The following is a 24136-nucleotide window of genomic DNA, read 5'->3' as shown; positions in this document are numbered from 1 at the left end:
TCGCACCATTGCACTGCAGCCTGGGCAACAAGAGTGAAACTGTCAAAAAAAGAGAGAGAGAGAGAGAGAGAGAGAAAGAAAGAAAGAAAAGAAAGAAAGAGAAAGAAAGAAAGAAAGAAAGAAAGAGAAAGAAAGAAAGAAAGAAAGAAAGAAAGAAAGAAAGAAAGAGAAAGAAAGAAGAAAGAGAGAAAAATTGAGTGGGGGGAAATAAATTATGTCTTCTTTTTAAGACACACCTGGGAGGATTCCTTCTCCACGAATTACTCCCTCATTCCTCTGGAATCTTTGTCACAATCAATCTTTCTTCTAGATTTGCTTGTACTTCTCTTTAGCTTTCATTTCTCTTGTCTGCATATTTTAGTGGTTTATCTTCTGCTAGAGTGGTAGCTCCCTGAAGGTATGGAAGCAATGACCACTGTGTTCCTTCTAGGTGATTCCTGACTTCCTGTTTGTGAGTTTGTAATGACATTTTATCTTGGGCGGGCCAGAATGAAAGAAAGAAAAAGAAAGGGGAGGGAGGAATGATTAGCAAAGTAGTGGGCCTTTTCCTAGAGATAAATTTATTTTATTTAAAAGACTGTTCTTTATTCAGATATTGCTATTCTTCCTTGTTTTGGTTGTTAGAATGGCCTTTCTTTTATGAAATGATGACTATAGTGGATAATTTTTACCTTTCACAATCTGAATCTAAAAGTTGGCACCACCACCCACCATTGAGGAGTATTCTATAAAATACTTCGCCAGTACTCTTCAAAATTATCAAGCTCATGAAAAACAAGGAAAGAGTGAGAAACTGTCACAGATAGAAGAAACCAAGGGGACATGATGACATGGATCCTGGACCAAAAATGGATATTCATAGAAAAACTGGTGAAAGCCACATAAGTGATATAATTTAGTTAATGGCAATGTATCAACGTTGGTTTCTTAGTCTTGGCAAATGTTCTGAGGTTATATAATATGTTAATGGCGGGAGAAGCTGGGTGGACTCTCCATACTGTCTTTACAATTGTTATGTAAACTTAAAAATTATTCCAAAATTTAACTTTTATTTTTAAAAGACTAAGGAAGGCAAAAAATTGGCATCCCTCTCTCCGACCCCTTTATTATAAAATGTTTTATTGCTTCTTGATGTCCAAAATCCTGGGGCCTCGGGCTGAATAACATCAAGTACAATTATCACACTCACTAAAAGTTTGAGAAATTAAATCTACAGTGAATTGAATCAGGGAATCATAATAATAATGTACCCATAAAAAGGTGTCAGCTGCTTAATTAAATATTATTATAATGAAATTTTAACAAAATATTAAAAGGAAAATTGACATGAGTCTCTGAAACCTATTCCTCTGTAAGACCCCTGTGAGTCCCAAACCTGCCCAAGACCATATGTGCAAACAAGTGTTTTCAGGCACCTCATTCTTAGGTGTCTGCCTTAACAACTTTTAACTGGAGACTGTACTAAGCAGAAGAACTTCCCTCTATGCCACAACATAGCCGATCCCTTAAAGACTAGATGGCAACCTGCCACAGTGACACACAGTCTTTAAGCAGAGACGCCATGCATGTGCTACAAGACATATTTAGTAATCAGTGGATCTATTGGCAAGACAGATCTGGTTTGGTGAGGTTTGATTTTAGGAAAAGAATGAGCACACATCATTTGTGTCAGCAGAGGGCTCTCTTAAGCAACAATAGTTCTGACTACCCGTTTTTCTTCCTTAGGTACAGAGAGAACACTTTTGTATGTGGAAATTTGGGTAGTCATAGAAGTTAGCAAACCATTCCCTTCAGGCCCCTTCAGTATAACATGGAAATTAAAACAATGGGAGTGAACATCTTGAGCACAGTTTTGCCAGATGTAGGTGGTGCCAGTTAAGAAGTTGGGCTGCTGATTACATGGCGACCCAGGTGTAGCTTGTCTGAAGAGATTCCCCAAAACATTTATTCCTGATCTGGGTTTGAAGGAGAAGGGGCATTCCTGGTCCTGGGGTTCTAGAGGCAGCTGGAAGTTTCTGAGGGAGTTTGTAATTCAGCTCTTTTGAGTAGTTAGGTTTGGGAATATGATTATCACAGAACCTTGATGTCCAAGTCAGAAATTTTAATCAGAGTGAAAGGAAAAAAATAGGTTTGGGAGACTTGAGAATGGGAACAACGTAAAAAAATAAGAGACAAATAAGTCAGTTGTTCTTTTCTTTGTAGTTAAATGGTAGGTAGAACTCTTTTGATACCCACACCAAAGAAGGATTTCATGATCACCTCATCTCAGGATCCTGTAGCTTTGGGATCTTCCATAAACCTACTCCCTTCACTCAGAAATCATGAGGCCTATTTTCAGCTTTGTGTATATTAGCAGTAGGACCCTTTCTTTGCCTGAAATAGTCAGTTTGCCTGAAGCCATTGAAGTTGGCAAAGTCCCCTTGTTACCTGTGTGAAATCCCTGCAGTTCTGGCTCCTATTGCAATTGTCATGGGATTTCTCCTCTGAGACAAGCCCTGTGCTCCCAGCACATACGTTACTGGCAATATGCCATCAGCATTTGTGAGGCAGCATGGGGGTGGGAGAGTGAAAGCAGTTTTATTCTCAGGGACAGATAATGTTGGTTTAGATCCTTGTTCTGCTATTATTATTATTTTTTTATTTTTTTTATTTTTTTTTTGAGACGGAGTCTCGCTCTGTCACCCAGGCTGGAGTGCAGTGGCGCAATCTCGGCTCACTGCAAGCTCCGCCTCCCGGGTTCACGCCATTCTCCTGCCTCAGCCTCTCCGAGTAGCTGGGACTACAGGCGCCCACCACCACGCCCGGCTAATTTTTTTGTATTTTTAGTAGAGACGGGGTTTCACCGTGGTTTCGATCTCCTGACCTCGTGATCCGCCCGCCTCGGCCTCCCAAAGTGCTGGGATTACAAGCGTGAGCCACCGCGCCTGGCCTGTTCTGCTATTATTAACTGTAACCTTAATCTCACTAAGCCATGATGTTTTCACCAATAATATATAGGTGATCACATATTTCCACGATCAGATGCTTTGTAAATGCTGAAACACTATGCAAATATAAGATGCTATTCATCCATCCATCGATTGATTGATCAATTCATTCATTCATTGAACAAATCTTCAGTGCCAGCTGTATGCTAGGCACCATTGTAGCTAAGTTAAAAAAGTCCCTGCCTTCATGGGGCTTACATTCTCTTAATGAAGACAGACAATAAATGAATAACAAATAATTACGTAATATAGTGTCCCATGGTGAAAAAGCTAGGAAGAAGAAACAAACCATGATTGGAGGATAAAAAATTGATTGATAAATTAGACCAGATGGGCTGGTTGGAGGTGGCCTTTCTTAGGCAGTAACATTTGAACAGAGGCCTGAGTGAAGCGAGGAGGTGAACTATGAGACTATTGGAGGGGGTGGGGGGAACTATTCCAGGAAGTGTGAATGAAGATCCACGAATGGGATCTCTGCCCACGGAGCTGTGGTGGCTGTGCCAACTCTAGAACTTACCCATCACCTGTTATGGGCCAGGTGCTTTGCACACATTACTCACTTAGTCCTTACCACTCTCGGAGAGCTCACCTCCCAGGTCTATGCTGTACGTGAGGAGACTGAGCCTCCAAGAAGTGAAGGGACTTCACCCTGCATACCAAACCTGGTAAATGGCAAACCCGAGGTTTGCACCAGAGCCCCAAGGCCGGAGTAGTTTTTGGAGACAGGGCCACACCTGCAGGGGGCAGAGTGGCAGGAGTCTCTGAAGCACTGGTGCTTCTGCAGGGTGGTGGCAGGGAATTGTAAGGCAGGACCTGGTAGAGCTTTAAAACACTCGGATTTATCCATTGGCCGAATACCTGAACCGTGTTGGTTATCTTTTCCCTTTTGTTAAAACCACCTTTTGGACCTTGTGAAGGTGCGTATGTGGGGTTGGGATTGGGTGAGTCAATTTAGTGGGGTGATTTTCCAGGTTTCTACTCAAGTCATGAAAACATTTTTGTAAAATAACTTGAGTCCTTAATTGTATGGATTCAGACATCCTTCAAGACCAGTTAGCAGCTTCTATTATGCAATATGTTCCTTGCTGGCATCTCTCATCAGCCATGACCTCAACTCGTGTTTTGTTTTGTTTTTCTCTTTTTCCTACCAAGCCACTAGTAGACAAAAAAAAAAAAAAAAGCCACCATTTTAAAGCAAATGGAAATTAAAGGAAAACATAGTTTTCCCTGTAATATAAACGTTTTGCTTTAGACAAGAGGTCTTGCATCTTATTCCCAAACACTGAATGAGGTACTCAGACTCTGCCTTCTAAATACCAGCCACAAAGAAACAACAAACTATATTATCTCTTGTGTTGTAATTCTTCAGAATTAATTTATAGCTCCTTGAGGTACACCTTTCCTAAACTTCACATGGCAAGTGACACTTTTCTTTCATCACTATTGTGTGTTTTGTCTTTCTGACCCCAAACACAAACCCACAAGGAAATAAGAACTGACAAGGAAGCAAAAATATTTAGTAAAGACTCACGGAAAGAATTAGAAGGAGGAAAAGAGGAAGCAGGACCAAGAAGCACATCAAGTACTTTAAGAAAACACCTGTTTCAGATTACAAATTTCTTACTTAATTAGACACATGCAACTCTTGGGTTTAAACAACACTCACAATTCGTCAGCCACCCACGGCAATTCTCCAGGTGTTTGTGATTATGTAATGCCCTAAAAAATCATCTGGATTGTGTCAACTCTCAGAAGTACTGCTTCAGTTTTTTAAAAAATCCTCTACAGACATTAATTTATATGTAAAGTCTCAGTCTAGCATTTACACTACTTAGCAAAAAAACAAATAAAAGGTTATAATAAGTAAAAGGTCGGTGGTTTCCTTGGTTTCTGATTTTTTTTTCCCCAAAGGCTGAAAGTATGTTTTTTGCTTTAAGTAGTAAAAGGTAGGCATTTTGTATTCAATAAAACTTCATTGACCAGACTTCTCTAATTCAGATTTTATGATATTTAGGATAGGAGCAACGAGGTTTAATTGTATAACCAGGGAAAGGAACATCCACACTGCAAAAGTAGAGGAAAGGGAGGGTAACTATTTCCTGAATCTTTTTAAAAAAGTGTTGAAATTGCTTCCTAAAATCAAATTTGGGGAAAAAAAATCTTGATGTCCACTTAGATTTTCATCCTTAAATGAGTCATACTCACCACAATTTACTTTTTAAAGTTGCTTGACATATTTTTAGATGGTTAGCAACCTGAAAGCCCTTAGGCTTGGAGAATTGAAAAATATTTGGGGATGGAAAAGAATATGATTTGAAAGGGACTCCTTTGAGAGCCCAAAAGGGAGCTTCAGCCCAAACAGAATGGAGATTGCCTTTCTCATGCAATTATTTTAATTAAAAATGCATGTGCAGCAGGAAAAGAAAAGCAATTCTAGACACCACCCCTTATAGTTTGGCTGATTGTTTGAAATCTGGAAGCTTTTGTTTGTCCCCTTAAATTTTTAAGCTTTGTATTAGATCCTAAATGCTTTGTTCCTATTCTGACATAAGCGCTCTCTATAAAAAATGCAGGTCTTTTCCACACAGTAACACATGTTAAAGTCGGAGCTGCATTGTCCTACATGTAATATGGAGTTACTCTTCTGATTCTTAGTGTTTCTCCTTGTGTCTCACTGCCTTTCTATCCAGCCCCAGTTCACCTAAGCAGGGAACAAGATATTCCTCAGCATCTATGTAAAATAAACTATACCACTTACTTTCATCCACTGATTAGCGGCAGCATCTTTGTTTTTTCCAAAATAAAAAAGTTGTTTCCATTGTATGAAAGTCAATTAATTATTACAGAAAAATGGAAAGAAACATATCTGAAATTCTACTATCTGGAGATGACCACTGTTCACATTGTGGTGTATGTTCATCCAGGCACCTCCATGCATACTAACACAACTGGATAATTGTATTTAAATGAGTCCATTTAAATACATTGTTTTATTTAAATGAGTCCATTTAAATACATTGTTTTATTTGTCCCCTTTAAATAGAATTGCTGTTCTGTAACCTGCTTTTTCAATTAAATAATATTTCATTTTTTTCTGTGTCAATAAAGATCTATATCACTTTTAAACAGTTGCACAGTATTCTCTTATATGGCTACACTGTAATTTAGTTGTGTTACTTATTAACCTATCATCCAGAATGTCCCTGTCTTTTGCTATTACAGTAAATATTGCAGAGAATGGAATTGTGCAGAAAATCTTGTATTTTTTTGTTTCCTTAGATTTAAATCTCAGAAGTGTACTATTTGCATTTAAATCTTTCATCTATTTGGAACACGTTTTTGTATGTAGTGGGGGATTACTGTCTTTTCTCATATGGTCATTTGTTCCAACATCATTCACTGGGAAATACATCCTTGCCCCACTGATTTGAAATTGCTACTCTCATACATTAATTTCCCATACAAATGGGTCTCTTCTATCCCTGTGCCAATGTTGCATTGTTGCCATTACCATAGCAAGTTCCCAGATGGGGGTTTTAGACTTCAAACCTAGAACCTCTAATTTTTCTAGCCAACTGCCTGTGACCTGCTGGGGTAAAAGCCCTGCCTAGGCTATTCTGTTCACAGTATACCTCAATGATATTGTTCTGCAGGATGAAACGTGGAGAGTCCTTGTGTCAGCCAACCCTGATTTGCACTGTATTACGTGCTCTATAAATATTTTGATTCAAGAACTGGCGTCCAATAAAGTTAGCTCAGAAAGAGGAGAGTTTATTATAAATCTGCAATATAAAACGTCAACAACATGACAGTAGCAAGCCTTTTATTGCTTTTAGTTTAGGTATTAGGAGGCATAATAAATAATAACTCGTTCTCCCAGCCTGAATTCTCAACCAATTGAGAAGATAAAGGAATAAGAAAGATGGCAGACAAAAATACCTTTATTTCTGATAAAGCTGATACTGGAGAAGGTGGCTTATATCTGTGGGCAGGTGGGCTTCTGAATACTGTACCTGAAAATAAGGCAGACTTACTCAGATCTCACCAGCTGTGCTAGACCCCTGTAGGCTACCACCACGGGTGCTAGTCCCTCTCACGGAGACAAAGAGAGAAAGAGGACACTTGCTTTCTGTGGGTAGGCTGAGTCTCAAGAGGAGGGAGAGTGGAGGGGGCTTGGCTCTGCAAACTCAATTTCTACTTTCAAATCTACCAGTCCTACTTACTATAGGACTTCCTCATGAGAATATAAGCTTCATGAAGACAATTACTGTGTCTGTCTTCTCCACTTTTTTTATCTCCCAACACAGTACCTAGGACATTATAGGACTTCAGTGAGTATTTGTTCAATGAATGTTGTTGGTGCACTTACCTTCTCAATATATTATTTTAAAATTATTGTATCATAGGTTTTATATATTTGAATTGATATGATTATGTCCTAAATATACAAATGTGTAGGGCAAAATAGTAACCATTGCCATTTATGATTTTTAAAACAATTTTTTGAATTTTCATATAAAAAAAGACTATTTAGGTCTACTTTTTATGCCTTAGGATAAAGCAAAAAGATAGACAACAAAAACAATCTGGCTTTGACATATTCGATGAGTGCTTGTATAGAAGAGGAAAGAACAATTTTGTTTGTGTAAAACAGCAATATCTGATGTATATGCTGAGAACTTCATAAATATTTTCTCTTCTCTTGCCTACTGGGCATTTTTTGTTTTTCTTTCTTCTTTAAATCTTATAATATTTCCACTCTGTTGTTTATTGTGGATTTAGGTATTTCTTGAAGGAGTTACTGATAAATTTCCCAAATGCATATAAAATGGATGTCGAATCCAAATAGATTATACAAAAAGAGCCCATGTCCTGACACACAACATTTTATGCTTTAAGTGCTAAATTGTATATTTCAAATAACAATGTTGCCATGTTCCTGAGGTAATTTTAAATTCTTGCTAATTATTTGGTATCTTTTAATCTTTATTTGCTAGAGTAATCACTATAGCCTTAAAATGAGAAGTTTAGAGTTGCTTGATTTTTCCCTTTAGTAGAATAATGAAATAAGAAGCATTTAATTTTCTTCTGCTTTTTAGAGTTGATGCAAGTCTTGTTCTACCAAAAGGTACTGTGATTGCAGAAAGTCCTGGGAAGGTTTTTCTATCTACACAAAATGCCTACCATAGTTGACTAGTGTTTTTCAAATTCATTCTATCTAAATCTGTGCTATCAAAGGGAATTTTCTGTAAAGATGGAAATGTTCTATAATCTGCACTGTCCCATATGATAGCCATTAGCCGGATGGGGCTTTTGAGCACCCTAAATGTGGCAGGTGCACCTGAGGTGCTGAATTTTAAATTTTACTTAATTTTTTTGTTGTTGTTTTATTTATTTTTTTTGTTTTGAGATGAAGTCTCACTCTTTTTGCCCAGGCTGGAGTGCAATGGTGTGATCTTGGCTCACTGCAACCTCCGCCTCCCAAGTTGAAGTGATTCTCCTGCTTAAGCCTCCCCAGTAGCTGGGATTACAGGTGCCTGCCACCACGCCTGGCTAATTTTTTTGTAGTTTTAGTAGAGACAGGGTTTCACCATGTTGGCCAGGCTGGTCTTGAACTCCTGACCTCAGGTGATCCGCTCACCTTGGCCTCCCAAAGTGCTGGGATTACAGGTGTGAGCTACCACACCCAGCCAATTTTATTTAATTTTAATTAATTTAAACTTAAATAGCTACATGTCGCTAGTGGCTACTCTATTGGGCAGCACAGAATTTCTTTCCACTTTTAGATTTAGTATGGACATGTCCCTGGAAAAGTTGACTTTAATTTCTGTGAATTCATTTAACATATTTTATAAACATTTATTGAGCACCTAGCGAGTTTGTGTGCTTGGTGTCAGAAATATGTTTCCTTTGGATTTCCTGGGGCAGCTTTTTGGTGAAGGTGTGGAGACATCACATATCTCATCCCACACACCTGTGTGAACAAGCCTTGGTAACAGGGACCCTGCTGGTTCAACAGGAGCTGTCTCTCTTTCACCCTGATCTCCAGGGCCCACCATGCCAGGGCCATCATCTGCTGGGCTGAAGGGGTGAGTGGCGGCTCTTTTCACTCAGCTGTGAGCTCTGGCAGGCTCAGGGATGCATCTGCTAGGAGGAAGGGGCACCTAGGTGAAGTTCTGTCAAAGACATTGTATGGCTAATGTGGCCCAGTCACAGAGATTCTTTATCTCAGTTTACGCCACTTAGTTGCTCCTGACACTTTCCTCAACAAATTTTCTGTGGAAAAAGCAAACACATCTTCACAGCTACCCAATAACTACTTTTTCTTTTTCCTTTTTTTCAAGCTTTATTGAGGTACAGTTGACAAATAAAAATTGTTTATATTCCAGGTGTACAACGTGATGATTTGATGTATGTATACATTGTGGAATGATTACCACAATCAAGCTAAGGTATCCATTACCTCACATAGTTACCTATTTTTGTGGTGAGAGCACAGAAGATTACTCTCAGGAAATTTTAAGTGTACAATACTTACTATTAATTCTAGTCACTATGCTGTGCTTTAGGTCTTCAGAACATATTCATTTTGTCACTGCAAGTTTGTACCCTTTAATCAACATCTTCCCATGTTCCCTACCTCTTGACCCCTGGTAGCTACCCTTCTACTCTGTTTATGTGAGATCATGCAGTGTTTGTCCCTCTGTGTCAGGCTTATTTCACTTAGCATAATATCCTCCAGGTTCATCCGTGTTGCTGAAAATGGCAAGATTTCCTTACTTTTTAAGGCTTGATAGTACTCCACTGTGTATATATACCACATTATCTATTTATTGGTCAACAGATACTCTAGTTATTTCCATATCTTGGCTAGTATGAATAATGCTGCAATGAACATGGGAATGTAAAATAACTCTTTGAGATAGTGATTTTATTTTGTTTGGATATATACCCAGGATGAGATTGCTGTGTTGTATAGGAGTTCTATTTTTCATCTTTTGAAGAACCTCCATATTCTTTTCCGTAATGCCTATACTAATTTATCATTCCACCAGCAATGTATAAGGATTCCCTTTTCTCCATACCCTCACCAACACTTGTTATCTTTTGACTTTTTGCTAGTAGCTGTCCTAACAGATGTGAGATGATATCTCATTGTAGCTTTCATTTGCATTTTTCTGACGATGTTGACTACCTTTTCATATACCTGTTGGCCATTTGTATGTGTTCCTTGGAAAAGTGTCTATTCAAGTCCTTTGCCTATTTTTTTTTTTAATGAAAAGGCAACTCACGGAATGGGAGAAAATGTTTGCAAACCATATTATCCAATAAGGGATTAAGTTCCAAAATATACAAGGAATGCATACAAGTCAGTAGGAATAATTAAATAATAACCCAATTTAAAAATAGGCAAAGGATCTACTTTTTTTTCCTGTTTATTTTTCAAAGGTATCCTACCTCCTGGAAGGGGGCAGCATGGCCCATGAAGACTTCTGTGGACACACTGGTAAAATGAACCCAGGAGATTTGCAGGTATGGCCAAGGACAAGGAATTGCTGGTGGTTTAGTAGTTTTTGGGTGTACATGCTTGATCCTGCCCACTTCCAGTACATTCACCCTTTCCACACTCTCTCTATTATATTCTTGACTTCTCCCTTTCTACAGATTCTTTTACTCAGCCTGGAAACCACACAAGTCTCTTACATTCTTCTTTCACACTTTCCTTGACCCCTCAATCACTTTTTAGCTCCCACCTAGTCTTTTTCTTACATTTCTCAAAACAGTAATCAGGAATGATATCCCAACTTCCTTATCTTTCATTCGTTTTGTACTTACTGAAATCAGATTTGGCCTCTCAGTAGCCCCTTCCAAATCTTTACTGACGCTATTCAGGTAATGGTCACTTGTGATGTCCCAATTGCCAAATTCAGTGATTGTTTCAGTCCTCATCTTTCTAGACCTTTCTGCTGCATTTGAGACAATTTATTATTTATCTTCCAACTCATTTGCACAGTTAGGTGTTATCACTTAAGACAATGACCTCGAGCCCTCCATCATCCTAGTCTTGTCTGAGATATGTTACAATTAAAATCCCCCAAAATACTTGGGTCATATTTGCCAGTTTTGTAAGTCGAAACTCTGTACCAGGTACTTTCTGGGATTTTATATATATATGTTTTGAGGAATGATAAATTCACATATTTGAATCATAATATTTCAATGAAAGTGAAATTTAAAGACAAAAAAGCAAAAGAAAAAAGTCATGGCGAAAAGTCAATAGTAACCTCTCACTGGAGCAGAACATGAAATGAAGACTGCTTGCAAAGGTAGATATGATGACTGGAAATGTCCTGATCGTAGAAGTGGTGACTTCTGCCATCTGCACCATGGAGCTGCCTAGCAGCCATATGTGTGAGACATTGGTCAACACTTCTTCTACAACTATAACTTCACATTGATTAGGATGATGATTGCATAGTGTCTTTAAGTTTATTCAGAGTTTTCGCATGCATGATCTCTTTGCGATAAGTATTATTATTATGATCATTTTGAGACAGGGCCTCACTCTCTTGCTCAGGCTGTAGTGCAATGGTGCATTCATGGTTCACTGCAGCCTCGACCTCCCCAGCTCAAGCGATCCTTCCACCTTAGCTTCCCTAGTAGGTGGGACCACAGGTGCACAACACCACACCTAGCTAATTTTATTTTTTTGTAGAGATGGGGTCTCGTTATGTTGTCCAGGCTGGTCTCAAACTCCTAGGCTCAAGCGATCCACCCGCCTTGGCCTCCCAAAGTGCTTGGGTTACAAGCATGAGTCACTGTGCCCAGCAAAAAGAAGCATAATATTATTCTCATCTCATTTTTAAAAATGAGGAAATGGGGATTTAAAGATGTTTTTAAAAACAGATGTCCATGGCCTCAGAGCTAGTAAACAATGAGGATGGAAAGAGAACCCCATTCTCCCCTTCCAGATCCAATATATAGGCCATTTTAGGTAAGGTATTGCCAAACTAGCTCATATCTAAAAAGGATAACCAAGGTATTGAAAATATGAAGAAATGAACTTTTAAGGGAAAAGGAAAATGCTTAAAAATGGGAGGATGTCTTTGAGGGACACCAATAACTATCATTAGACAGAAGAAATGCAGCATAAGAGAGTGTTTAGGTATACCTTATACTGCATTAGAGCAGGGTCAACAAATTTTTTCTATAAAGGGCAAATGGGCTTTGGGGGCCATATGGCCTCTGTTGCCACTACCAGACTCTGTCATTGAAGCTTGAAAGCAGACATAGACAGTATGTCAATGAATGGGCATGGCCGTGTGCCAATAAACCTTTACAAAAACACGTGGCAGGTTAGATTGGGCCCCCAGGCTGTAGTTTGCCAACTCCTACGTTAGAAGGTTTAACAAGCCTTTTCAAATGGGAGTAGAGGGAAATCTAGACTTCATGGAAGAAAAAAATCTTTAAAGTATGCACTGGCCTCCTTTCAGATCCTTCAACTAATAATGCTCATTCCTGTCTCAGATTCTTTTTCACATGCTGTTGTCTGTCTGTGGAATCCTCTTCCTCTTCCCCTTCCCCTGGCTGATTCTTACTCCTTGTTTGGATCTCAGCCTGAAGGTTGCACCCTCAGATAAGCTGCCTTGAACTGAGCAGAACACTTCATGTGCTCACAGAACCCTGTCATTCTTCGAAGCGCAAGCACAATTATAATGGCAATAGTGATGCATGACATTGTTTGTTCAAGGATTTTTCCCCCGATGAGGGCTGTGTGGAAGATGCTGTTGATGGCCTGCCTCATAGCCCCTTGGCCCAACTGTGAGTTCAGGTGCTGATGGTCCCCGTATGTGTACAGTACCATCTCAAGTGCTGCTACTCTGTCTGAGGGCTTTCTCCAGCCCTCACTGACCATATGTGGGCAGACCATATGTGTCAGTGATTTAACACTCCCATGGGAACTCTTGGTCAGTGAAGGATAGGAATTAGAGTCTAAATACCCTAGCTTCCCCTCTTCTCCATGCAACAATTTGAAAGTACATATATGGTTCCCAGTGGGATTGAATTCCAGATGTCCACAGATGTAACCTTCTCATTAACAACTCTTTTTGGCTTTCTCCCTTGCCTCACTCTTCCCTACTCTCTCACTTGTGCTTTCTGCATCACTTTCCAAATAAACAACCTGCACATGTCTTTGTCTCAGGAACTTCTGTGGGAGAACTCAAACTAAGACAGGTAGGAAGTGCATCTGTGATGTTCATACCTTCATCTCCAGATTCCAAGATTTAGTCTTTGGGGCTGGTCCCTAATCTGCTCTTAATAAAGACATGAACAAACACTTGAAGAATCTGCACAACAGTGGAGGCAATAATTGTTTCTCCAAGTAGCGAGGGTTCCATTACTGGAACTGAGCAAGTACAGACACAAGTTAACCATCCACAGTGTAGTGGATACTGGGGACCTCCAAATGTGTTTTTAGGCCCACATATTTATCCTCCAATGTCTGGGAACATGGGCTGCTGATGGCTCACAGCTGCTTCCCTCTCTAGGAACTGCCCTCTGCAGCAGGGAATTGCCTCGCCCAAAGTTGTGCTTTCTACCTGGGGATGGCCCACAGTCAATGGTTTGCTGATGTGGGGATATAAAAACTTGGCCACACTGTCTCAAGTCGGGACGATTCTGAGGGTTCATCTCAACTCCAGAGCTCCCTGTTGGATTGACTAAAGCCTCTGTAGTAACTGCATTGCTGGGCGGCTTCTCCCCCTGCCCAATCCTGCTTTTTTCACTTCTTAAGTTGTATCTCCTGAGAACACAGCCCAGTATACTATCTTCCTGCAACTCCCCATCTTAGAGCTTAATCTAAGATTCAGGGATGTCAAAGAGAGGATTCTTCCATTTGTGGGAATTCCAGTTCCGATGTGTTGATTTCAAGTGAGGAAGCACAGGAAGCATTTGCAAAACTGGAAAGGGCCCCAGCAATTGTCACTGATGTTTATTATTCCTCTCGATGCCCAGGGGCTCTGATAGCAGCACTGGTAAGATGCCTCGCTTAGTGATGGTGCTGTAATTGTTCCACCTACAGACTTATTAGGAGCTTGGTTACGTTTCCCTCTTGTTGGTTTGGTGTTTGCAGTGGATGACTGCGGGCCGGGGCATTCTGCACGCCGAGATGCCTTGCTCAGAGGAGCCAGCCCATGGCCTACAACTGTGGGTTAATTTGAGGAGCTCAGAGAAGATGGTGGAGCCTCAGTACCAGGAACTGAAAAGTGAAGAAATCCCTAAACCCAGTAAGGATGGTGTGACAGTTGCTGTCATTTCTGGAGAAGCCCTGGGAATAAAGGTAAGCCAGGCTATTGTGTCTATTTAACCTGAGGCATGCAGTGACATAAGGCTGGCCCCTTCTGGGTTGTTAGCTCTCACTAGGTTTACCAAAATTCATGTCCCATGGGATGGACTTGATTCATAGTTGTCAGAATAAGTGCAACCTAAGAAAACTCAGAAATCTTTGCTGCGTACAAACCCATAGAGTTAGGAAAATTACAAGAAAGCAAGCTCATATAAAGTTTGGTCAAGGAGCAATTTTCAAAGTATGTCTTAATATGTGTGCTGATTTAGCCTAATTCCTTTCACTTATAGTGCAATTTTATGCTTTAAATTATAGCTCCTTAGTACAGCAGGATTGCTACCTTTAAGAAACAAACAACCAAAAATCAAGACTAAACTCCACTTCACAAAGATTTATGTAAATTACTTATGCCCAACTTAGTAGTGTAAGGAAAGCACACTACTACATTGCAGAAAGTTTATTTTTAAATTTTAACTTGACAATTTGTCTAACCCATACATGGCATGCCCTGTACATTCTTTTCAACTGGGACTTTATACTATTTGGGTTTATAGTCTCACCTTTTTGATTAAATAAATCAATTTAGGCTAAAGATTACAGACATATTTGTGGGAGGAAAGTGGTGCGGCAAATGCCATGTTAATTGCACACCAGAACTGCTCCTGAGGAGAATAAGATTCCTCACACCAACAAATTTGAGGTAGTGTGTTTTCTTAGGTGGGGTTTCCCAGAAGCAGACACTGAGATGAAGATTCCCATCCAAGTGATTTTTAAGTAAGTGTTCCTAGGAGAACAATAAAAGGAATCAGGACAAATTAGGGGAGGAAGTGAAGCAAGGCTGCCATCTCAGGCAAAGTCCTAAAGAGGGTGGCTTTACCTTGATCCTGCAAGGGACTTTGAAGGATCAACATGCCTCAGAGATGTCCGAGCCCACCCCTGGCAAGGGAGCCGGGCTTTCATGCTCCCTTACCCAATGGTCATTGGTTATGGCCATCAACTTTGAGGTGGAGGCACAGAAATGGTTAAAAGGGATCTGAGGGTATCTGGGAGAAGCCTTGACATCGGGTACTGCATATGGAACCTGGCATTGAGTGCATGAAGATAATGGGAGTTACTCTGCCATTCTCCCAGTGCACAACCAGCACTTAAAACTATCTAAAACTAACTTCTGCAAACTTTAATTTTTTGATGTGTACCATCAGGGATAATGGCTTGGCAGTGGCTACTAACCAACCACTCAGTAGGATGCATAGGATGGTTAACAGATTGGTCATGGTTATTGGTTGAGACTTACCAGTTTTTGTATTTCCTGAACTATAACCAAAGTTTTACTGTTTTTATTTTATTTTATTTTTTTTTTTACCTGTACCCTGCCTAGGTATATGGATTATTTTGTTTTGTGTTTCTAGTGCAAACAAAAGTAATTGAACAACAACAAAAAAAATCAAAGTTCACAAAGTTAAGCATACCTGACTGCTGTCCACACCCCTGGCAGACCTATTGCTTACTTTGCCATTGGAAAAGACGCTTTGTTGTGTTTCTGTGACTCGTTTCTGTTTTGCCAAGCATTGGTCAGTGAGTGCCCTTTTCAGCTGTTTGTGAGGAGTTTCCTTCCCTTGAGCTCTGCAGAAGAGGATTAAGATCCTGTGAGGACTTCTTGGTGTAGCAGCAAAAGATATTGTTCGGTATAGTGTCAGGCAGAGCCGTCTAAAGGGAGCTGAATTAATACAGATATGAAGCTGCTCACTCCATCTCACATGGTGTTTTCCTTCCCTGTTTCCAGGACTCTGAGGTTTTAGGGACACGCCTTTAGGGGATACTGAGATGGACAGTAGAGGGCAAGAAGCCCCCCTCTGCTTCAACCAAAGCACAAGACTTTGCCCGATTTCATATATTGTAATTGTCCATAAGATTTGATTTAGAAAAAGAGTTGAACTGTTGGCAGTTCAAAAGAGAAATCAGACCAGTGATTTAGTAGATTAGCAAAGCCAGTGATATCACGAATCCTTAGAGTTTACAACTACTTCTCATTTGTAGAAATCGTAGGGCAATTTAAAGTTGGATCCAGTAAAGCAGTTTCAAGCAGCAGACCATGTGGTCTTGTAATCACAGCCAAGGATAAGAGACCAGAGGTAATGTTTTAACTTTGTAAAATAATGTCTTAGTATCTGCCAGCTTCTATTACTTATTTTTGTTGAATAAAATCTCTGAAGTGAATTATATTCTCCTAAGTAAATGATCAGTATTTCTTATGAGTGAATTTTAATAATAATGCCTCTTGGAACCATGGGCAGCATTAATTTAGATTTCAAGAGGCAGCGTGGTGCAGTGGTTACCTGCATGGACTCTGGAGATAGAATGCCTGGGTTAGAATCCTTACCATGAAATAGTTGTGTGGCCTTGGGCAAGCCAGTTACCTTCTCTGGACCTCAGTGTCTCATCTATTAAATAGGACTTTTTATAAAGATTAAGTGACTTTTTATACATTAAACTCTCAGAATAGTGCCAGACACATTGTAAGCATCACATAAGTGGCAGTTATTATTTTGATTAATTTACGGTAACTTGAACAGGAGCTGGGCTGAGATTTATGTCTGCCATCTAAGCTAAAGGGATTTGCTGTGATTTGGGAAGGGTTATTAACCTGCCCTCAGGAAAGGACACCAGTAAAAGAGTCATTTTAAAGATAGGGAGCAACTGGCCATTTCTTTGTGGGTCTCATAAGAAACATAGTTTTGCACATCTGAAGCCTTAATATCTGATTAACAAGGAATGACTGGGACTTAAAAGGTCTAGACCTACCATAAAAAGAAACTGAAGATTGTTTCGCATCAGGAAGATAATTTTAAGTTAAATTACAAGCTGAGGCTGAGAATATATATTTCAAGAGATTAATGTATTTATAACCAATACAGAGTCAACAACAACTTCTATCTCTGCAACTAAAATATCTAGAAAATGGAATTAGCAATAATTCCAGCACTTCTTCAACTTTAATATTCATGTGAATTACCTGAGGGTCTTGATAAAATGCAGCCTCTGATTCAGCACATCTGAGGTGGGGTCTAAGCATCTACAGTTCTAACAGGCTCCCAGGTGATGCCAATACTGTGGTCTGGGGACCACTCTTTGGAACGTGCATAATGGGCATGGGATCCAAGACACAGGAGTTTACCCATCTTGAGAAATCATTTGATTAAGCTCCTATAGAAGATGTCAAATGATCTAGTACTGTGAATTTTGGCAAATCTTATTTAGCTTTTCTGGACCTCAGTCCCGACATCCACAAAAAAGGTGAGGGGGGTTTTGAATAAGATACTGTCGCTTTTATGAGCAACAAAACTGTCTTTTTGATACTACCAAGGGTAGCTGTATGCCTGTTTCCCAGGTTGTATGTGTCTGAGAATTTATTCAACCCTTGGAAAGCCAAGGCAGAACAAGATTCTGCCAGGACAACACGGTCTAAAGTGAAGGCTGAACAGGGAGAAAAGGCTAAAATGGGATAGCTTGAATAGTTCCTGTCACTTTTGGAGGGTCAAAATCACATGTTTATTTCATGAAAGTATGAAATTCTCCAAACCCCATTCCATCCTTATCAGACAACCAATCAGCAATATTTATTGCCAGCTCTCTTTGGAACACAATTCTTTTTCCAAAAACACGCCTCTACTTGCCTCCTGCTGCTCTAAATTCTGTTGTCAGAAGCAAACCTTGAGGAGGCCTCAGCCCCACTGGGGTTAGAGAAAGGCAATCTGGAGCCAGATGGCCTTGGTTCAAGGCCAGCTCACCACTGACTCACTCTGAAGAAGTCACTTAAGATTGCTGTGCCTCAGTGTTCTCATCTGTAAAATGGAGAAGATTATAATGACCCAGCTCAGAGGGTTGCTGGGAGGATTAGGTTGGCTATTGTAAAGTACTTAGAACTGGTGTAGAGTAAGCCCTCTACAAGTGGTTGCTCCTTTCACTTCCATACAAAATCTTTGGACAGTTTTCATGTGGCCTACAAATGTAACCAAAAGAATCTTTCTTCTGATGGACAGTCTGTATATTCATGTGTTGGATGATAACCAAACTTTAAAAAATTTAATTTTCAAAAATGCCTGCTAAACATCTCATGTAATTCACTCAGATCATACCACTGTGCACTTAGCACCGGAAACAATGCCTGAGACATAACAGATGATCAATAAATATTTTCAAATGAGTAAATGAAATCATTAAAATATACATGGATGCTGGAATAAGAGAAATGAAGGTAAAGTAGTAAGAAGATAGACAATATAGGGATTAAGAATGAGTGAAATAAGCTTAAAATGAGCTTACTAAAAAGAGAACAATAAAATTAGCTAAATTATATGTTAAAATAAAATAAACTATTTAAGGGATTAGGAAGTAAGGAAATAAAAACCAGATTGATCTTTTTTTTTTTCTTTAAATGTGGACTCTTTTGCAGGACCCAAATTGTTCTTGCAGGTTTCTTGAAGCAGTGACAATAATGGTGAACAAAAGTTCAGAGGCTTGTGGTTCCCCTTGGGAGTCCACAGGCAGGTGTCTTCTTATCTGCTTTAGCTTCTTCCATGTGGCTTTTCAGGGCATGGCTTGAGCTCCAGAATAGTGGATATGCTTACCAGCTTTCTAGGCATTTCTTATGGGTATCTCCCCTCCCTTGCCGGTTTAGCTCTACAAGCATTAGAAGACCCCATGTCCCTCGGGCAATTATTTCCTAGTCAACAAGCAACCTGCCTGCTAATCGGCCTGTGTTGGTTGTGGGTTGACAAGTAATTTATAATCAAGCCTGTAATAATCCCCTGTGACTTGGAGAGCTGATGGAGTCTCCTGGCCACAGCAAGCCACTGGTGCACACACACGGTTTTTCCTGTACTAGAACTAGAGAGAAATAGCTGCCCACATTTTCCAGGTTTTGCTTTCATCCAAGAGACTTTTAGGGGCTGGATGTTATTTGAAACACTTTATCACCAAAATGCAATTTTGTCAGTATTCCTTCTACCTTAACTTGATTAAAAATATATTTTATGTGGCTTTTAGGGGAATACTTTTATAGCACATGCAAACGGCAGTGGGTTTTGGGCAATCAGAATACTGGAAGGTAAACTTAAAACATTTTTGCATCTTAGTAAACTCAGAACATTTTCAGGGGAAATTTGACTTCTTTGATTATATTGGGCACATTTAAGGAGGTCCTCCCTCGCCTGCCTTCCTGCATTTGCTTCCGTCCACTGTGTGATGTGGACAGAGCTGGGCTCTTTCCACAGGAGGCTGCTCTTTTCTTCTCAAGCTCAGGAGAACAATATTTTGAAGTAGCATTAAAAAAAAACTGTTAAATCATGGAAACAGGTAACATATACACACACACTTTTTTTGCCTTTGAAATATTCCAGCAAGTTCATGGATCTAGCTAAAAAAAAGAAAAATAACAGATACTCTCCTAATGACAGAGAGTGTGAGAGGGGCACTGGGTTTCTGACATAGGGAGCTTGAGTAAACAGGCTCCAGCTGTCCCAGAGAGCAAGCAAAGGAAAAACAACACTTGCTTGGGAAGGAATTCTCCCTTCCAAAGACCTCTCTTTTAATTTATTGTATTTATAAATCAGAGCGCTCTGTGATAGATTTAAAAACTGGATATTTAACAAATGTTCCCTTTGGGCTGAGGGTAGCAGGGATAAGGATGGACCTGAAACTTCCCTCGGTATGTCTTTTAATTTTTACTTTTGAAAGATAGAAATGCTTACATATTTAAAATATCAAGTTAAACCAGAAAAGAAAAAAGAAACAAGTCTTAAAATCAAAAACAAATAGAAACAAGTGAAGAATCTAAAATTGGTGTAAAGATATTGGCAACATAACCACACAGAGAAAACATTTATTTGAAGGGCTTTTAAACATGATTTCCTGGCTGTACGTTTTAGTGGGATATATTCTAAAGACAAAAAGAACAGCAAAAAATATTTAAAACTTTACTCCATAGTTTTTGTTGTTAGTGTTGGTTTTATAATTTCATAACAAGTTAATGTGTATTATGAAATAAAACAAATTAGTAAATTTGTTAATGTTTATAGAAATCAAGATTTTCAGTATAAGAAAAATGGATACCAATATAAAAGAGCTAAGAAAAATACTGTAATATTCAATGTTAAATTCAACATTAAATAGACATTTTAAAACAGTGGATGGCCATTATTTCTTTGAGGCAGCTTCTGGAAACTATATGATTTTATCATTTTAGGAGTCCAAGATTTTTGATGATGCAATTTATATTTCTTTCTGATAACAACTCCATTCTCCACTGATTATTTCCATTGATTTTTTTATGGTTCATGTTTAATTCAATGCTATGAGAAGTGCTTTAAAAAGTTCCACCTAAGAAATTCACAATCACCCTAATGAATTCTGGTGAAATTCTCCCTTTTAAGACATCCTATAACTGTATTTTAATGGATAGATAGGGGGAGAAAGTAAAGGAAATATCCGCATGAATCAGAGAGCTTCCTGGTCTCTTTTTGACATGGGGCAAGGGAGGAAGCAGAACATTTTGGGGAGAAAGAATTCTGCAAAATACTGTAGAAAAAAGGAGTTGAAGACTTCCCCATCTTCATCTCCTTGCTTCTATGCACCAAGGTCCAACCCAGGTGCCCTCTCTTTGGTGCAGCCTTCTCAGCTGTCCTGGTCGACAAGCATCTCAACTTCTGCCCAGATCCACACAGCCATTCTGTCTTCATAACTCATGAGAATTTTGGGCTGATGGTGTTTAATTTACATGTCCCATTTCCCCTTAATTCTTATTAGGCACCTGCTGTGTGTACATCATGCAGTTCCCTGGAGATACAATGTGAATAAGATACAACCACTGTCCTCAAAAATGCTCGCAGTCTAGCTTGGGAGAGAAACCGGCAAACAGCCGACGTATAATGTGCCACAGGAAACATGAAAACAGCAGTATGTGAAAATTTCATGATACTCCAGAATAGGGAGAATCAATTCTGCTTGTGTGGATGGAGCAAGGGAAAGAAAGATTGGGCAGGGATCACGTCTTGTAATGGCTTGTATAAAGACTTGGATAGTAAGAGTGCAGTAACTAGGCATCCTGATGCAGGCTGCATTGGCAATCAGATACTTGTGGAGTTGTGGCAGGGCAAGAGGAAGGAAATGATGCAAAATATGGGGATGGAGAAAAACCCAAGTTCGTCTACTTCTGGATTTTGCCTAAGGCCATCGTTTGTTGTATGCATATTCTTGCATCCTTCTCTCACAAGGTCTTAAATAGTAGGGCATGAGGTTAAGGTGCAGTGGCCTCCCCAGCATGCTATATGCAGTCCATCTCATCTCAGGTTTCATGAAGCAGTTCATTCTATGGGACGTGCCTGCTACAGGCCATGTAGCCTGAGCAGATGATCAGCAACATTCCACAGACAAGTGCAAAACTTGGCTTGGATTCACTGTTGAGAATAGGCACAATTAGGTCTGTTAGTCTTGTTTAGTAAATAGGAAGACACCAAAGAAATGTACCCAGCAACTTCAAAGAACTTGTCTTGTGGTAGGCAGCCATAGTTGGCACTTCATTTGCAGTTAGGAATGTGCAAATAAACAGTGGTCAGGATCTGCTCAAATCAGCTGGACAAAAGCTTGCTCTTGCCCAGGGCAGCCCACTCACCCCAGAAATACCATTCTTGGTGTGCACAAAGGATGCCATATGTTCTTATTCATTCAAGATGTCCCTGCTGACCTAATCCCTAAGAAGTACATTCCAGTCGTGGCGACAAGCCCTCTCCTTCCAGTGAATGAAGAATGGATAGGTGCACTTTTAAACCAGAAATAACACCCTGTGCCATTCATACTTTGTTGGCCCTAGTGATCAGGATTGTAACTTAGCAGGAAAATTTAGACTAAGAGCATAATAAAAGCTATTAAAAAAACCCAAGGTGTCAACTTCAATAAAGGTTAGTGGTCACTTTAGCATAGTATTGTAATCACTTCTATGGCCATCAAGACTTGTCCTTTTAGGATATAGTATGTCTTTTCCCAGGAACACATTACATATTTTTTCTAACCACAGAAAAAAATGCAGGACAGCTTCAGAGAGCTGTCTTGAGACTCTTGCATGTTGCATTAAAAGCTGAGCTCTTACGGATATAAATGAAGTATTTTAAAAACTGGTATCAGCAGCTGGGCATGGTGGCTCATGCCTGTAATCCCAACACTTTGGGAGGCCGAGGCGGGCGGATCACGAGGTCAGGAGATTGAGACCATCCTGGCAAACACGGTGAAACCCCGTCTCTACTAAAAACACAAAAAATTAGCCGGGCGTGGTGGCGGGTGCCTGTAGTCCCAGCTACTCGGGAGGCTGAGGCAGGAGAATGGCGTGAACCCGGGAGGCGGAGCTTGAAGTGAGCCGAGATCGTGCCACTGCACTCCAGCCTGGGCGACAGAGCGAGACTCCGTCTCAACAAAAAAAAAAAAAAAAAAAATACAAAAAATTAGCCGGGCGTGGCGGCGGGCGCCTGTAGTCCCAGCTACTCGGGAGGCTGAGGCAGGAGAATGGCGTGAACCCGGGAGGCGGAGCTTGAAGTGAGCCGAGATCGTGCCACTGCACTCCAGCCTGGGCGACAGAGCGAGACTCCGTCTCAACAAAAAAAAAAAAAAAAAAAAAAAAGAAATATCTTGAATATACTGATGACATTTCACCTGGGCTAGTTGCTCATCTGTATTCTTTACCTTTTACCTCCCTCCCCAGCCAACAAAACTCAAACACAATGCTCTCAGGATGCCATCTAATGGAGTCTTTTGTATTGAGAATATGGCTGTTACGTTTGGAATACAATACGGACTGATTAAGATCTGGCTCCTCCAGGTTTGTTGAGAAATAAAACAATGACAATTTACCTCTTTTTCATAAAACCTTAAAGCCCCCTTGCTCTCTTTATTTTTTTTTTTATTATTATACTTCAAGTTCTGGGGTACATGTGCACAACGTGCAGGTTTGTTACATAAGCATACATGTGCCATGTTGGTTTGCTGCACCCATCAACTCGTCATTTACATTGGGTATTTCTCCTAATGCTATCCCTCCCCCAGACCCCCACCCCTCTACCAGCCCCGGTGTGTGATGTTCCCCGCCCTGTGTCCAAGTGTTCTCATTGTTCAAGATGATAGTTTTTAACATTATGGAAGGAAACCATGATGGTCATAATTTTTCTACCCTAGATCAACTATAAATAGCAATTAGAGAAATTTAAATGCCTCTTTTTTAAAGGAAGCCATTTTGATGTCCAGAACAAGGCTCTTCTGTCCCACTGCCTTCAGTCACCTGCCTCTGATTAATTTTCTTCACATCTCTGGGCTCTAAGAACAATACTGGCTTCCCCACCCAACCTCCCACCCCCACGTGTTATTCTCTAGTTACAAAGAAGCGATACACAGGACAGAGGGAGAGCTGGGCAGTGAAAAGGAGGAGGAAAACCCGATACTGTTTCTGCACCATCTTGGTTCCTTTAACATTGATTTTTGGGCCTTTCCACCCTGTCTCCACCAAACAGATTTCTTGTAAACTGCTCCCTGCCTCTGTTTCATTAGGTTTTCTGCCAATTGAGTCCCCCAGCCAGATTCTTTTCCTCAGCAGCCTCCACTCCTGGCTGTGGCAGCTGTGCTTGTCAGGAGTCAGTACCCACCTATGTTTTTGTCTGCCTTGGGAGACTTTGAGTGTCTCTAAGTAACTACCAAGACTTGCCTGGTGGATTTTCCCAGCATCAGATATGGATTTGAGGCCATCTGTTACATGTCAGTCCAA

At 40.1% G+C, this 24136-nt stretch overlaps 1 protein-coding gene across 8 annotated transcripts in view; it reads left to right on the top strand.

Moving 5' to 3' along the window:
• Nucleotides 1-24136, top strand: part of PIR (pirin) — a 105395-nt gene that overhangs the window by 22838 nt on the left and 58421 nt on the right. For 4 of the 8 annotated variants that reach the window (XM_055267598.2, XM_055267599.2, XM_063634554.1 and 1 more), the window contains exons 4-6: nt 10437-10520; nt 14122-14328; nt 23084-23200. In XM_055267598.2, the coding sequence (XP_055123573.1) occupies nt 10437-10520; nt 14122-14328; nt 23084-23200 (408 nt within the window). The remainder of the gene's footprint in view (nt 1-10436; nt 10521-14121; nt 14329-23083; nt 23201-24136) is intronic. The other 4 variants (XM_055267601.2, XM_063634555.1, XM_055267602.2 and 1 more) reach the window with 1 other exon arrangement.

Source organism: Symphalangus syndactylus, chromosome X (genome assembly GCF_028878055.3).
Source record: "Symphalangus syndactylus isolate Jambi chromosome X, NHGRI_mSymSyn1-v2.1_pri, whole genome shotgun sequence".
In the NCBI taxonomy this organism is placed as follows: domain Eukaryota; kingdom Metazoa; phylum Chordata; class Mammalia; order Primates; family Hylobatidae; genus Symphalangus; species Symphalangus syndactylus.
The sequence above is the reverse complement of the archived record's forward strand: the minus strand, read 5'-3'. Positions and strand labels throughout refer to the sequence as shown.